Source organism: Polypterus senegalus, chromosome 17, assembly GCF_016835505.1.
Source record: "Polypterus senegalus isolate Bchr_013 chromosome 17, ASM1683550v1, whole genome shotgun sequence".
NCBI classification, from domain to species: Eukaryota; Metazoa; Chordata; class Cladistia; order Polypteriformes; family Polypteridae; genus Polypterus; species Polypterus senegalus.
In genome coordinates this window covers 36,964,165-36,980,724 of record NC_053170.1, presented here as the reverse complement: position 1 = coordinate 36,980,724, position 16,560 = coordinate 36,964,165, and the positions used below count along the sequence as shown (strand labels likewise).

General features: G+C 41.7%; 1 protein-coding gene across 1 annotated transcript; it reads left to right on the top strand.

The window, feature by feature from the left end:
- The first annotated feature begins 2,319 nt into the window (after nucleotides 1–2,319).
- Nucleotides 2,320–10,817, top strand: LOC120517978 (trophoblast glycoprotein-like). Its single transcript, XM_039740519.1, has 2 exons — nucleotides 2,320–3,188; nucleotides 9,884–10,817. The coding sequence occupies exons 1-2, from the start codon at nucleotides 2,914–2,916 to the stop codon at nucleotides 10,719–10,721; spliced, it is 1,113 nt and encodes a 370-aa protein (XP_039596453.1). The 5' UTR covers nucleotides 2,320–2,913; the 3' UTR covers nucleotides 10,722–10,817.
- The last annotated feature ends 5,743 nt before the right edge of the window (nucleotides 10,818–16,560 follow it).

The following is a 16,560-nucleotide window of genomic DNA, read 5'->3' as shown; positions in this document are numbered from 1 at the left end:
ACACGGGGAGAACATGCAAACTCCACGCAGGGAGGACCATCCATTATCCAACCCACTATATCCTAACTACAGGGTCACGGGGGTCAGCTGGAGTCAATCCTAGCCAACACGGGGCGCAAGGCAGGAAACAAACCCTGGGCAGGGCGCCAGCCCACTGCAGGGCACACACACACACCAGGGACAATTTAGGATTGCCAGTACACCTAACCTGCATGTCTTTGGACTGTGGGAGGAAACCGGAGCACCCGGACGTACTGAAATTAATTAAGTCTCACAATATTATGTTAAATTATTTATGTATCTGGAGTAACTACATTGCTATATTATAATCTGTTGACCTTGCACTTGTGCCACTTCATTTACATTTATTCATTTGGCTGACACCTTTATCCAATGTGGCTTACAACATTTGAGATATAATTGGTTACATTTCTTTTCTTTTTTGAGCACTTGTAGGTGTCAAACTGTATCAGTGGCAGGATTTGAACCCACAACATCAGGGTTTGCAGTCCAAAGCCATAATCATTGCACCACGCTGCCTATATTACTTTTGCAATGAAATGACACCACCACTGATTCAGCGCCCACCTTGAGCAGGTCACTTGACCTGTCAATGCTGCATCTAGACAGAGAGAACAATAAGAATTATTTACTGCGTTTAATGGTTTTATAGTTCCTTTCTACAGCAAACAGCATCAGTGTGGTTTTGTAGAAGTGAAGCAAACTCCAGATTGCTTGGATATATTGCTCTATGTAGTTTTTAGTAGTGGAACATAGGTATAGGGTAAGTGTATTGGCCTGGTCCTGCCCCTGTGAAAGGCACTATATACAGTAAAATGTATTATTGTTATGTTTGGAATCATGTAGGAATGTTTGCTACTTAAATTGTAATTTGAAATTGAGACTTGTCTTTAGCGGTGCTCATAGTACCATAGAATACCAGAACATTAGAAAAACTTTTGATATGAAAGAACCATTCAGACCAACAAAGCTTGCGAATCCGAGCCACCTGATTCTTTCAAAATAACACCAACACGAGTTTTGAGTGTCCTTAGAGTCCTATTTTCCACCAAGTCATTTATTCCACACGTTTAAACTACCCCACATGAAGAAAAACTTTGTAATGTTTGTGCGAAATTTACCCTTAACAAGTGTACAACTGCTGAACTCATTGTTTAATATAACATCCCAGATTCACTGGACTCATTCATTTCAGAGTTTTAAACACTTCTTTTACGTCACCTCGTAATCTCTTTTTGCCTAAACTGGAAAGGTTCAACTCCTTCAGACTGTCCTCATACCTCTTAGTCCTAGAATTAATTTAGTTGCTGGACCTTTTCTAGTGCTGCTATGTCTTTTGGAGCCTGGAGACCAAAACTCCACACAGTACTCCAGTTGAGGCCTCACCAGTCTGTTATAAAGCGTTAGCAGAGCCTCCTTGGACTTGTACGCCACACATCAAGGTGCTATATAATCTAACATTGGCTTCTGAACACTGTTTGGTTGTAGAAAATGACAAGTCCACTACTGCTTGCAGGTCCTTCTTATAAGGGGTATTTTTTTTAATTTTCAGACCTACCATAGTGTATTCAAACTGATCATTTTTACTTCCTCCATAAAACACTTTACATTTACTTACATTAAATTTCATATGTCACAAATCTGCCTAGGTCTGCATGGTGTCCAAGTCCTTCTGTAATTAAACGGATACTAACTTATTTGCCAACCCACCTAGCTTGGTTCTGAAGTATTATATGAAGTACAGTCACTGCTCCTTTACCTGTGGTGGGAGCTGAGAGAGGGGAGTAGTTGGGGGTCCCTTCTCCGTATTTTTCAAACACATTGACCTAGTTGCATTACTCTTACTTTGTTGTTGTCTTTGTCTCCTTAATTTGATAAATATTATAATATGATGTAATGGCCTGACTGCATATCCTCTGGTGTCGTGAAAAACGTGTATTATTGTTCCCTCTTCTTCTGGGAACTTTATTTCTCATGTGTTTTTAAAGTATTGTCCTGAGTGTTAACCCAAAACAGACTCATTTTCGGATTTTCTGTCCAGAGCTGCTCTTGGGTCACATCCATGAACGTCACCTGCCTGTGTGTCACCAGGCGCCCACTGAATGATTGTTGATGTTGATAATAAAGCTGGCATCAAAACATTTTTAAAGTTTGGGAAGGAAAACCAATCTAATTGGGATATAAACAACTGTATTAATCTTAACGAGAGGTGACAATAAAACTGCGAGCAGCTATTTATTTACTTTCCTTAGAAATTCTTCTTCTTCTTCTTCTTCTACAGAAAGCTATGTAAAAGGCACTGATTCACCGAGTCCATCTTTCTTGATCTAAAACTAATCCGGATGGGCGGAGTGGTGGTCGGGGAGATCTGTCTCTTTAAGAGAAGTGCTTTTATGTGTTGCCCGAGACCCTCCCCCCGCTCTCCCACTTCTCTGATTATATTTAATCCCATTGTCTGTCTGCGGAACACCAACTACTGCCCGAATGGCTGGCCAGCGAGTCCCTTTCACATGGAGATGAGGTCCCTCAAATGCAAAGAACTTTAACCGGATTGTCGCTACGAAAAGAGGCGAGGACAAGATTTTATAAGCAGGCGAACAAATCTAAGCGAAGACAAACAGATCTGCGACAAAGATACCTAGAGAGCGGGAAAGTGAGAGGGGAAAGCTTTTTGAAAACGGCTCCCATGAAGTCGACTACAGTGTGCGCGGTGCCGCGCAGGACATCAGATCAGTGACAGGGCGCGGACCTGCAGCGCTGTTCAGAGACTTTGCTCAGGTGCGGACACGGCGGTTTCGTTCACTGTTTGCGTATTAACTACTACAATCGGGAAACCATATTTGTGATTGGAATACAGCCGCACCTTTTATTATTTGCAATTGCTGAAAGAAGATGCCTGCGCCCGGAGTCCAGATGTTCTGCACGCTGCTCTTCGTGCTGCTCTGCCTCTTGGCTTTCGGCTCGCCCCACCCTTGTCCGCTTTCCTGCGAGTGCTCCGAAGCGGCTAAGACTGTTAAATGTGTCGGGAGGTATCTGACCGCCATTCCCACAGATATCCCGGGATTCACCCGGAATTTATTTATCACGGGGAATCGCATTAGTAAGATCGGACCTGAACCATTTAAAGCCCTGGAGAATCTAACCACGCTGTCCCTAAGTAATAACAGGTAGGTACTGACTGTAAAACTTTTAGCATGATGTACTGTTTTGTATATTTGGAACAAGATTGATGCTTGGTTTTCTTAGTTGTTACCATTAATCTTCAAACTAATGAAACATATACTTCATAAAGACACGTTAGAGTAATTGGCGACTTTGAATAGCCCTCAGATGGGCTGGTCAGGTTTGGCCGCCTGGATGCTGCCGGCGTTTTATACCTGAACTGCGTTACGCGGCTTTATGTAGTAAATCGCTGGGTGTGTGGCTCCGGAAAATGGGCGGATAAATAGGTAGATCGAAAAAGTATCAATGGATCCAGAACATGCCCTCAGCCAATATCGGATATATACTCGAATTTCTGAAAAGGATTTGTATTATTAGCTGTTTTACGCGTAAAAGCTGTCTGCCGATTACGATGAGTTTCGCTGCTCTTCTCAATTAGTCTAGCCGAGCGGCGATCCGCTGTAAGCACTGAAGCTCCCAGATAATTTTGGCCTCATGACGTTGCGCTGGAGTGCCGTCATAAAGCAAAAGTAAAATTAGAAACTCCGTGTGTGAAGAAGTGTATTACAATCTTGGCGTTAATTTGCAATTAGCACTTTTAGTGTCACTTTCAGTTTGATGTAACGTGTTTATGTTTTTGCGTAAAATAAGTTATCATTTTACATTTTAAGGATTAATTCATTTAAAAATAGGACTGGATAGTCGGATCTTGCAGATCTTCTTGCCCCCTGCAGCGTTTTCGGCGTGGAATTTTCTTCAATCCAAGGACGCGATTTGCGGCTTCAGATCTCAGTTGTCCCAGCGTGAAGATGCGTACATGAAAATACCACGCATTGGCAACCAGTCTGTTTGTGAATTTTGTCTTAATAGGCTCCAATTCACTTGTCACTCCCTGAACCTTTTAAACAATTTGAATTGATGGGCTGTTAGTGTCAAACCGTATTAAATCACAGGGTGGCCTTAGAGTTTGGAACTGGCGTTCAAATGTGGAGTAGTCCAGAGCGATGTCCTGAGAATGAAGAACATGCTTTACACCCATTGTCTTACCAGCTTTGTCTTACAATGGACAGATTTCAGCCTCTTGTGTCTATGAACGGGAAAAATGATCAAAAGCAAACACTTGGCTGAATATTAAATTATGGACTAGAGACTGACTCTAATCTATATTGACCCTGTTTGTGTGGTGGGCCCAATGATGGATTGGCACCTGCAACCCCAATTGAAGCGCCAGGGTTTGAGGAGATCCTGTTCCATAGACACAATGGTGTGCAGCTCCAGATTTCAGGGAACTCTCTCATGTACTCCGTTTGTGTATTCTCTCTGTTGCTGGACAGTGAAAAAGCATACGCAGTGTGAAGAAACACAAACCTATAGGTCAAGCACATTGCAGAGGTTTATTATGTGGCTTACACAGTTTTATTAGTCTAACATTATTCTGTCTTGTAGCTTGTTTAATTTATGGAAATGCATTGTCCATCCATTCATTTAAATGGTAAAATAGAAGCACAGTACCTCCCAACAGCCCTGAGAGCAAAGACAATGAGCCAGTTCAAGCCTCACACTGGGTCCATTTAGAGATAGTGGTATGTCTGTAGGGAGTAGAAGAGAAATCTATCTGGATTATACATTTAAATATCAAAATCAATATAATTCCCCCAAAGAAGTTTAGGATGACCTATACTATATGTGTGGCATCCTGCCTTGTATTGACGTCCAGCACATGCAGGAATATGAAGTACAAAGTTTAGTCTCATGAGAGACCGACAATGCGGAATTGCAAATAATGTGTTACGTGCCTCATGTATAGCATGTCTGCCGCTTTATTTATTTGTCAGTTTGTTTGTAACATAATATTGCACTCTCAAGCACACAGTGCAACTCAGGGTCACAGGGGAGCAGAGCCTTTTCTGGCAGCAGTGGGGACAAGACAGGTTCCAAGCCTGAGTGGGGTGTCAGTCCTTCACCGGCCCCACTCACACACAAATTTGAAATTGACAATGAACCCTCTTGGGGAATGCGGAAAGAAAACCCGATACCTGAAGAAAACCCACAGGAACACGGGGAGAACGTGTGAACTCCACTCAGACAAGTCCAGGCATGGGATTGCAAATCAGGATGTTGTGTCCATGTGGGAGCAGCACTAAGTACCGCATCACAGTGGCATCCTTATTTTTATTTATTTATTTTTAACAGTCTATAGGCCATTTACTTTGTATATTAATGCCATCTATGTTGCATGCAGCTCCTTCTAATGTTAATTTTCTTAAGGGCTTATTAAGATTTAGAAACATCCTCCAGATAGGCAATGTGCACGTTTGCGTGGTGACTGTGTAGAATCTCCTGGCTCAAACCAAGATTTTTTTTTTCTTTTAATCCGCCCATCCATTATCCAGGTTGCTTATTCTCATTAAGGCATGTGAAGGCACATGGCCAGACTCGCTCATGCACGACTAATTTATTGTCACCAGTTACGCTTGACTTTGGGATGTAGGAGGAGAAGCCACATCAACACAGGCAGAACATGCAGAATCGGCCTGAACACTGCGGCTGTCAGCCAGCAGTGATAACCACTCGGCCATATAATATGAAATCTGAACATATTTACTGTAATTGCAATTCTGTGTTATTGATTAACGCCAGAAAGTCTAAAGCTGATGTCACATTACGTGACTTTTTGTCATTTGCTGATGGTATTCGCTGACCTTGTCGCTGTCCCATGTCAAATTACATTTGGCCAAATCGCAGAGCACATCACGTTTACCGGCCGAGCGCTGATCTCCCAGCGCTGTCCTGCCCGCCCCTTTTTCCGACAGCCAATGGTGTTCAGCCTGATGGAGGGTTAACAGCTGCGATGAGTTCCTGTATTTCTTTTGTCCATTCTGTCATACTATGTAGAATACAAGAGTGAGGCCCGACGCAGCCGGCGCTGTACTGGTGCTGCATGAAGGGTTAATAGTTGTGCTGCATTCAGCCATTGTCTCGGCCCCTTTTACTTTTTCCAGTCTGTTTTAGGACATAAATCATGAGACTTCAGACAGACGAGTTTCAGTATTTGTGAGGTTCAAAACACACGTGTTCCTTACTCCTTGTCAATACAATCTATGCATTATATTTCCAGGTGAGAATTCATTGCTTCATTTGGTAGTCGGCTCTCCTGAATACACAGCCTGGCCCCCAACTAATGAGAATATCAAACCTCTGTGAGTTTATCCTACCCAGTCTCCAACTAGCTGCTCTCAGTTGTTGGGTATGTTGCATTAGACAATCGCCTTCACTGGATTGTGCCGCCAACTGGCTAAGATTATATAAAAGAAAGCTATGACTGAAATTAATGGAAAAGTTGTCTAATGGGAATGGGCTTCAAATATGAAAGGAAGATCAAGATTATTTGTGTACAAACCTTGGGATGCTGCTGGAAGAGGTGTTGGTGAGGCCAGCAGGGGGCGCTTACTCTGTGATGTGAATGATGAGCACAATACCCCAGTGCAGTGATGGGGAGAATGTGCTGTAAAAATGGAGCCATAATTTAGATGAGACATAAAACCAAGATCATGACTCTCTGTGGTCATTAAAGATCCCTGGCATCCTTCGTAAAGAGCAGGGTGTATTCAGATGTCCAGGCTAAATTGCCCACCATGACCTGGTCGTTCTGGCCCACTAATCTTCCCCAGTCTGTAATTGTCGCTCTGTCACCACTTCACCACCTAACAGCTAATGTGTGGTGAGCATACTGTCACAATTAATGGCTGCCATTGCATCATGTGGTGGTTAAAGTGGTGAAAAAAGTGCTATTTAAATGTAAAGATTTATTAATTATCATTATTAACCAATGAACCAATATAATGCCAATATTGCAAACTAAATACAGAAATAGGTAGTTTTTGTCACATAATTATCACACAAGGCAGGAAATTAATACAAGGACATAAGCAAATCTCTATCTGGCTCATTGGGTCTGTTGCACCTCTTGTCTGTCTGGCGTGGTGCAAATGCATTTGCCAGATTTTAAGCCCCAAACCTACCTACCTACCTTTCTTTCTTTCTTTCTTTCTTTCTTTCTTTCTTTCTTTCTTTCTTTCTTTCTTTCTTTCTTTCTTTCTTTCTTTCTTTCTTTCTTTCTTTCTTTCTTTCTTTCTTTCTTTCTTATCACTAATACACCTATTAAGCACTGGTCAGGGTCTACTTCTTTGGTCAGTAATGGTTTAAGAAATTCCAGGCACTGTACTCCTCGTACTCCCACTAGCTAACTAGGGTGTTGCTGTACTCTAAGACTCCAGCTCCCACTTTAAGGACCAGGCAAACCTTGGCAACCTGACCACTAGAATGAGTAACAGCAGGTAATAATGAATCTTCCTTTTGCCACCCCACTAGAGCAATTCTGCAATTAGTGCCAACTGTCCTTCCATTATATATCTTAAATGAGTACTAGACTGCTGGGGTTTCTCCATAATAAAGGGGCAGAGCACCACCTTGTGGGGGTGATTTGGTGACACAGGTATGGTTGCTCAAGTCACCTTTGCCAGTGTAGTTTGCATCAGGGCTTCTAATGGCCCAACTCCTTTAATGCAATAAATTAAACCACCTACAGTTCCAGTCCTGACTGAATCCTCTGCAAGTTAATTCTCTGTTTTCTGATTCTGTACATGTTCAACCCATTTGGGAATGGTCATAACATGCAGAGACATCTCAAACTGTGAGAAGTCCCACCACAACACCAAAGGGAATAAAGGAACCTTCAAAGAAAATCGTCACTAAGGTTTCTAAAAACAATCATTTGAGCAAGTAGAGAAAAGGTGTAGAAGATCCTGAAAAATGCTCTTTAACTCTGTATAAGTGTAGGAAAATGCAACCTAGAAAGGTGAATTTGAGGGTAAGGAGCCATTACATTCCTCAGAGCTGAGATGCTGGAAAGTCGGCACACGGCCAGGCTTGTTAGAAGACAGGTAGAGGACGAGTGAGCTTTTTTGACCTCGTTGTTACACAGTAACACTGCATAGTGGAGCATCATGGGGTACTTTCTCCATATCATGGCATGGAAGACTTGAGATGTTAGAAGTGAAAGTTAGCATTGCAGAAGACCAAACCTTACATGCCATCAAAGAGTGAAAAGGAGTAAAATCCCCATCAAGGGACACAAAGAATAGCCACACTTCTTCATGATGCACAAATGGGCTGTCTGCTGTGCAGTGGACCTCTGTAGTTGTATTTAATACATTAATGTCGATTTTCTCTTCAGCCTGTGACCAAGCTATACCAGGCTAAGCCTGATTCCTACTTAATTTCCATTAACCTCTTTCTAAAAGGCTCCTACAACCAATTTTTAATATATTTAGGGTGTGTGAGTCACTTATGAGCCTTCTAGTCCAGTACTTGTTATTAATCAAACATCTCAGAGTAGGAAAACGGTCTCTACTGTCTTAAAAATCTCAGAGTGACGTAAATTTGGTCCTACCCATAGGAGAAGGAATAAAAGCAGTTTATGTATTTTCCTAATTGAGGAAACTACTTTTAACTTCACCAGGACTTAGAAGCTACCAGAAAACTGCATTGAGGTAAAGATTGGCACCCACATTTACGGGAAAGGCATAAGGTTTTGGAAATGCTGGATAACAATGAATTTGTAAAAGAAAAAAAAAACTGATTTGCCAGCATGAGAATAATATTTGTTACAAGTCTTGTATGCTATGTGATCAATTCATCTACACAAGAAGCCATGCTCTGTCTGCCAAAAAGAAAGAGTGTCGGTAACTTCATGTTTTTTGGCAATGGAGGGGAAATGCAGTTTTGAAATTTCAGTGATTTGGGTATGTTACAATTAACCATTTCTCAACTTTTCCACCATACTTTGAATGACCTTACAACATGTGAGAATAATAATAATACATTTTATTTTTATAGCGCCTTTCCCATACTTACGCAGATTTATACATTTCCCCTCTGACCCCCATGAGGTAATGTTAAAGCAAACTGCAAATCACTGTTTTTCCTGGCGGTGCTGGCGTGACTGGTGGCATGCACATAAAGATCATTGGTCCAAGAGTGTGGATGAGTACGCATGTGAATCGCAATTTTTATGACGGTATCAACACACAGGGGGTCATGGATGAAAAACTCTTGTTGTTGTGAAGTGGTAACATTTTGGGCAACTTAGCACAATATCCAACCTTATTATGTTTTCCTTTTTTTGTCTTCTTTTTTTTCTACTTTGATTATTATTACTGTTATCTTTCTGGCAAAGCCTTAGTGTTAGGAAATCATGAGGATGCTTTGTAGTTTTCTAATACGATGAAACCACAAAGTGCCATTTTGTGCCTCCCGGTGCCAGAAGATCATTCATTCTCAAATGTGAACTCCTGCTCTTTGTTGGTTGTGAGTGTAGGATGCTTCATAACTACTGTACTTCTCATGTCCTACTGTGATGTAGGAGAAATTCTTATCCTAGTCCGACATTTAGTGCAATTTCTAGGAGTAATAATGAGACACTTGATAAATATGGGCACAAGTCTTTAATGAAGACGTCACAGAAACGGTATGCTGTAACAGGCTCTGGTAAGGTTTTTTTTTTTTTTACCAATTGGATTGCCATTATGTATTCTTGTACATCAAACCTATCTTATTATATTGCTGATATTTGTCTTAATTGTCAGTGGCGGCCTAAAAGTAACTTTATTTTGTAACATGCTGTATATGTCATTTACAGAATCAGTGTGATAGAGCCCAAAACGTTTGCTTCACTACGCAATCTTCGCCTCCTTGATCTGAGCAACAACCAGCTTGCTGTCATCAGTCATGATGCCTTCAGCACCGAGAACAACTCCATTCGTGGACTCAACCTCAGTCGCGCCTTTTACAACCACTCGAGCATCGACGACCTCATGGGCTCCCTTTGTCAAGGCAGTTTCGCCAACTTGCAGGACCTGGATCTCTCCGAGAATGGGATTATCTACTTGCCGCCATTCATGTTCTCCTCCTTGTCTGGTCTGAAATACCTAAACCTAAGGAACAATTCAATTGTGTTTGTCAAAAACTCCACATTCTACGGCCTCAGCCTGGAAGTGCTTGACTTGTCCTTTAACGCCATCAAGACGTTTAAAGCAGATAGTCTGAGAGATTTTGACAGGCAGCAGAAGGTACAGATCCAGCTCAGGGACAATCCTTTTGTCTGCACTTGTGGCATCGAAGATTTTTTAGATTGGCTGAACATCACTAAAGCCGTGGTGGATGCTGAAAAGTTGGTGTGCGCCTTCCCTAAAGAGCTTCGCAATGTGTCGCTGCTCTCCTTGAAAGACACAGAACTTGAGTGCCACTCCAATGAGCATGCAGAGATTGCCTTGCAGACATCCTATGTCTTTCTTGGAATTGTCCTTGGATTTATTGGCATCATATTTCTCTTTGTTCTGTACTTGAACAGGAAGGGCATTAAAAAGTGGATCATTAACCTGAGGGATACATGCCGTGAACTGATGCAGAGTTACCATTACAGGTATGAGATCGACTCGGACCCCAGGCTGTCCCAGGTCTCCACATCTGACTTGTGATATCCATGGAAGTGGCACATTAAAGGCGGAGAGAAAAAAACAAAACAAAAAATAAACACTTATTTTCTAAGACTTTATATTTATGGGGGACTTATAGTCTGTAAATGGATTTTTACGGCACAAAAAAAAAAAACTTGAAATAAAAGCATGAAATCTTTTTAATTATTCTGTATATAAGATGCTTAATGGCTGAAAAAAAAAAATCCAACACTTGTTTTGTGGTCAAAGAAGCACATTTAGCATGTCAGAAAACAAAAGATATCACTAGATATGTCTATTAAATAGCTTTTTAAGTGCTTTGCTATTCTGGAAATAGTTATTTTTATCTTGATTCATATGTTTAAACACCCAAACACACCATTGTTCCATTCATCCATTATCCAACCTGCTATATCCTAACTACTGAGTCACAGAGGTCTGCTGGAGCCAATCCCAGCCAACACAGGGCACAACACAGGAAAACCACCTCAGGCTGGGTGCCAACCCACAGCAGGGCACACACACCAAGCACACACTAGGGACAATTCCATATTATTCACAAATACATTTTCAATCAGTAATTTATGGACACCAATGAACTCCAACAAACGGCTTTAGAAAGAAAGTTATCGCCGAAAATTTGCAGATGGCTATTTATGATCAGCTCCTTCTAAAAGTATAGAGGGCTGGCACTTTAATTGGGTGCTGTAAACCCATCTTGTTGTAGCTGTGTGCATCATAATGGACATGCCATCTCTAGATGGCTCCAACCTTGAGCCCGAGGCAGCTGTGATCTGGCAAAGCTCCATACAAACCTGTAATGGAAAGGGTGAGTTTGGACAAGGGTGGGCGTGGATTCAATGTGGACTGCCTGATTGGGAAATGGCTGACACTAAGATGTAAGGAAAAAAAAAAAAAGGTCCCATCATCCTGGGGTGTTTGGATTTGACCTTCCAGAGACTCCTTCCATGAGGCATATGGATCATCCATCGCCCACTAATGTTTTTTGTTTTTTATTTGCTGTTGTAGTACAAGATTGGCTGCAGAGCCCATCGGTAATTTCAGTTTTCTGTTTTGCCCGTCAGTTTGAAGTTCTTGGTTTATGCAGTAAAGATTGTGATTTTGAGAGGTGTCACCTAGTCTAGCAAAGTATTTAGTGACCATTGACGTATGAAAATGTGCCTTTTGGGAAGACTTTGTCATGTGTGCTGCTGCTGAAATCTTCATCGTAGGTATTTACGTTTTGTTTACTTTAATAACTATTTATATTTAAGCTATGGGGTGGCACAGTGGCACAGTGGTAGCACTGCTGCCTTGCAGTTAGGAGACCCAGGTTCGCTTCCTGCGTAGAGTTTGCATGTTCTCCCTGTGTCTGTGTATGTTTCCTCCGGGTGCTCCGGTTTCCTCCCATAGTCCAAAGACATGCAGGTTAGGTGTATTGGCAATCTTAAGTTGTCCCTAGTGAGTGCATGGTGTGTGTGTGTGACCTGTGGTGGGCTGGTGCCCCGCCTGGGGTTTGTTCCTACCTTGCGCCCTGTGCTGGCTGAGATTGGCACCAGCAGACCCCCATGACCCTGTGTTAGGATATAACAGGTTGGACACTGACTGACTGACTGATTTAAGGTATGAGGCAATATGGTGCTGCAGGGTTTGAGTCTTTGGAGCTCTATTCATGGAGTTTGTATGTTCACTCTATGTTTGAAGACATGTAGGTTAGGTGGATTGGTGATGCTCAATTGACTGTGTGTGTGTGTTTTCGCCATGCAAAGGACTGGCGCCTTGTCCAGGGATTGTTTCTGCTTTACACCTTATCCTTGCTGGGATAGGCTGGAGCTTTTCTACAGACCTGCTGTGGTTAAGCAGGATTTGGAGATGGATGGAATTAAGTTTTATATTACACCTTAAGTGGTGACGGATGCATTCAAGTTGGAGGTGGGTTTACATCAGGGATCGGCTCTGAGCCCTTTCTTATTTGCAGTGGTGACAGGCTGACATACGAGATTAGACAGGAGTCCCGTGGACAATGATGTTTGCTGAGGACATTGTGATCTGTAGCGATAGTAGGGAGCAGGTTGAGGAGACCCTGGAGAGGTGGAGATATGCTCTGGAGAGGAGAGGAATGAAGGTCAATAGGAACAAGACATAATACATGTGTGTAAATGAGAGGGAGGTCAGTGGAATGGTGAGGATGCAGGGAGTAGAGTTGTTGAAGGTGGATGAGTTTAAATACTTGGGATCAACAGTACAGAGTAGTGGGGAGTGTAGAAGAGAGGTGAAGAAGAGAGTGCAGGAAGGGTGGAATGGGTGGAGAAGAGTGTCAGGAGTAATTTGTGACAGACGGGTATCAGCAAGAGTGAAAGGGAAGGTCTACAGGATGGTAGTGAGACCAGCTAAGTTATATAGGCTGGAGACGGTGGCACTGACCAGAAAGCAGGAGACAGAGCTGGAGGTAGCAGAGTTAAAGATGCTAAGATTTGCACTGGGTGTGACGAGGATGGACAGGATTAGAAATGAGGACATTAGAGGGTCAGCTCAGGTTGGAAGATTGGGAGACAAAGTCAGAGAAGTGAGATTACGTTGGTTTGGACATGGGCAGAGGAGAGATGCTGGGTATATTAGGAGAAGTATGCTAAGGATAGAGCTGCCAGGGAAGAGGAAAAGAGGAAGGCCTAAGTGAAGGTTTATGGATGTGGTGAGAGAGGACATGCAGGTGATGGGTGTAACAGAACAAGATACAGAGGACAGAACGATATGGAAGAAGATGATCAACCGTGGCGACCCCTAATGGGAACAACTGAAAGAAGAAGAAGAAGAAGAAAAGATAAAAGTCAGTCCAGTAAATGGATTTGAGGACCTTTCAAAATAAGATATCTTCCATTGGATTGCTGTTCTTTATATTGTATTGGTTTATATTCTAACATAACAATATCAGACCTACTTAGTCTGGCTATACTGGCAGCAGAGGGCACCATGCAGGAAATAGCACTGAACAGGCAGTACCCACTTGTTCCCACTGGGGCAAGTGTAGAGTTACCAGTTAACTTAACCAATGTGTTTTTGAAAAACTCTTGCAGATGATGGTAGAGTCTGCAAACTTCACATGGCATTTGAACCCAGGACCATTAATATGCGATGCCTCAGGTCTACCTACTGTGCCAGCTGTGTTGTTTTATATGAGGGGTGCCAAACTCTGATCCTGGAGAGCCAGAATGGCTGCAGGTTTTTGTTCCAACCCAGTTGCTTAATTAGCAGCCAGCCAATCCTCACCAATAACATTCAATTTCATGGCTTGTTTGTGTTTTAAGTCTACCATATCAGTTTATTCTTAAATCATAGATTTTTTTTCTTTCTAATCATACATGTATCATCGGAGTGATCTGAAGCCTAAAACAGATGAGATATTTTCAGTTCTTCACTTTCTCTTCAAATCGCTTTTGAGTACTTAATTAAACCAAATAGCGAATGGTGACTACACACGGGTGGAAATGGAGACAAGAGAGATGTAGAACGGCTGGTTCCTTTGTCATTTGCATCTTATTGCTAGTATGGAGCAGTTAAAACAATGAATACATCTGTGAAATAACGGAACAGCGAAAAGAGATTGAATATATGCACATAGGTAATATGACAGAAGTATGTAAATGTTGTTTGAATATAAACTTTAAGTCGGAGACTTGTAGATCGTCTAATTGTTGCCATCAGGGAAAAGTAGTATTGCCTCCCAATGAAGAGGCGTATCTGTGACAATTAAAAGATTTATTGTTTGGTGAAAGTGAAATCCACATACATGAGCGGCAGAGATGAGAAGTGGCTGGTGCGTAGTGCAGGCCCAGGGGGTTGGCAAGCGAAGTGAGCAGGGGGCAAAGCTCTCTAGTATTTTCATATAAATATTTTACAACAGTAGATGTCTTGACTCTCTGGGCGACATCAATTTGAGAGGGGTCTTACTAAGCCATGGAGCTCCATGCTAGACAGGAAGCAAGTGACTTTTCTGCAAGCTCATTTTTGTCACTTTAAGTCAGATGACCCTCTCTGCACCCTAATCTTAACCGTGGTGGAACTACGCACAGCTAGCCTTTCCACGAGCCTATTCTTAACCAGAGTTAAGCAGAACATCACGCTTTTGCTAATGGAGGTCATGTGTTTCTTGTCCTAGCATGGAGCTCCACACCTTTTAATAGCTGCAGCCATGTTCTCTTGATCTTGAACTGGCAACCTTGAGGTTTGTTGTCCAACAGCCTAATAAGTAAGCCAGACTGCCTTTGCTGAAACTTTAAAATAGTGATAGAATATGTAAAATAAAGATTGATGGATTCATTAAAATAATAGATGTGATATTTTTCTTGGTAAGGCTCTTACTGATGTCAGTGGATGCACTTCACTGACCCTACAGGTTCAGATAAATGAGTACAAATTAGCAGAGACTGCTGTCTTAACCAGTCTGCTGGGCCACTTACAACAGGGCAGCTTTTCCTAATAATTTTAATATAGAAACCCATTTGCCAAGTAAATAACCGCGGGGCATCTTAGTGCATTGATAAATGTACAGCTTTGGAAAATGGATGAAAAATCCAGGTCAACATTTAAAAAAAAAATAAAAACTTGGCTAGAGCCTGCATGAAAAAAATTACAATTTGTTTTATATGGTAGGCCCGTTTGTTCACATTAGGAACAAATAATCAGACGCTGCAATAACAAAACTGTGATGTTTACTCTTCTAGCATATGCCGTGGGGATTGAAGAAGTCATAGATGTTAGTGTAGAGCTTGAGCCGTACATTGTGTGTTGTGTCTTTCTGAGTTTCTTTTTTTATGGGTTCAGCCTCGTAAAGACACACACAATCTCCACACATTTTGTGACTGCCATTTAAGCTGCTTCACATCTTCTACAACTTTTCATGACTGAATTCCTGCCTTTGTACTCAAAGCATCGGCACCCGAGTGACGCAACTCACTGAGCTAAAGAAAAAATAGTGGAGGCCAGATGGTTAGCGTCCGTGCAGTCGCTGTTCTGTTTCAGGCTGACATGTTGAATGCTGTTACTGTCTTTTCTGTTTAAATTCACCATTCTAAGCAATGGACACACCCGTCTTGATCTTAATGCGATTGTGACTGTTTTACACTCCCCATCTGGTCCTTCACCTTCACTGCCTCCATTTGACTGGAAACACAAGCGACCAAGCTTCTGTATGCCAGGTAGTAAAAGGACTACACCACACAAAAAGAATATTTTTTTTGGACTGGGAATTGATTAAAAAAACTAACTAATTAATCGCATCATTGCATGTAATTAAACACAATTAATCACATCTAACATTAAAAGATGCAATCATAAAATAAGTACCTAAATCATGAAGTAAATGCACACTGAATCACAAAAAATATTTAGAGTCAACAAAAAGGAATTAAAAAAAATGTAATGGCATATCTTAAACTAAAACAATGAAATTAAACCCGAACGTTTAACAAAGTAGTACTTGAGCACATGCAACCTGAATTTGAATGCCTTCCTAAAAGGAAAAGATGACAATAAGAAAAATGGGCCAATGTATTATAAGCACCTACAAAAATAACAACAGACAAACTCTAGTGTTAATTCTCAAATTGGCATAGTATAGAAAACACAAATGTGTCAAAGTAAAACTAAACGATTCAAAGGACTGTAGATGCTTAATGCACTGCTGAAGGCTGAATAAGCATCTCCTACATGGGCGTACATTAAAATTATGTTAAAACTACACAAATACGATCCTCAACTCTTTATCACCATCAATGACTTGATAATTATTGTCTACACAAGTGTTTTTCAACAGGTGTGCTGTGGAAATAACAATGTAGTGCCCCTGGGTCCTGACCTGAGA

Excerpts from the sequence above, each read along its gene's own strand:
- LOC120517978 (XM_039740519.1), top strand. The coding sequence starts at position 2,914 with ATGCCTGCGCCCGGAGTCCAGATGTTCTGCACGCTGCTCTTCGTGCTG. Across the intron at positions 3,189-9,883 it reads CTGTCCCTAAGTAATAACAG|AATCAGTGTGATAGAGCCCA; the intron begins GTAGGTACTGAC and ends TGTCATTTACAG.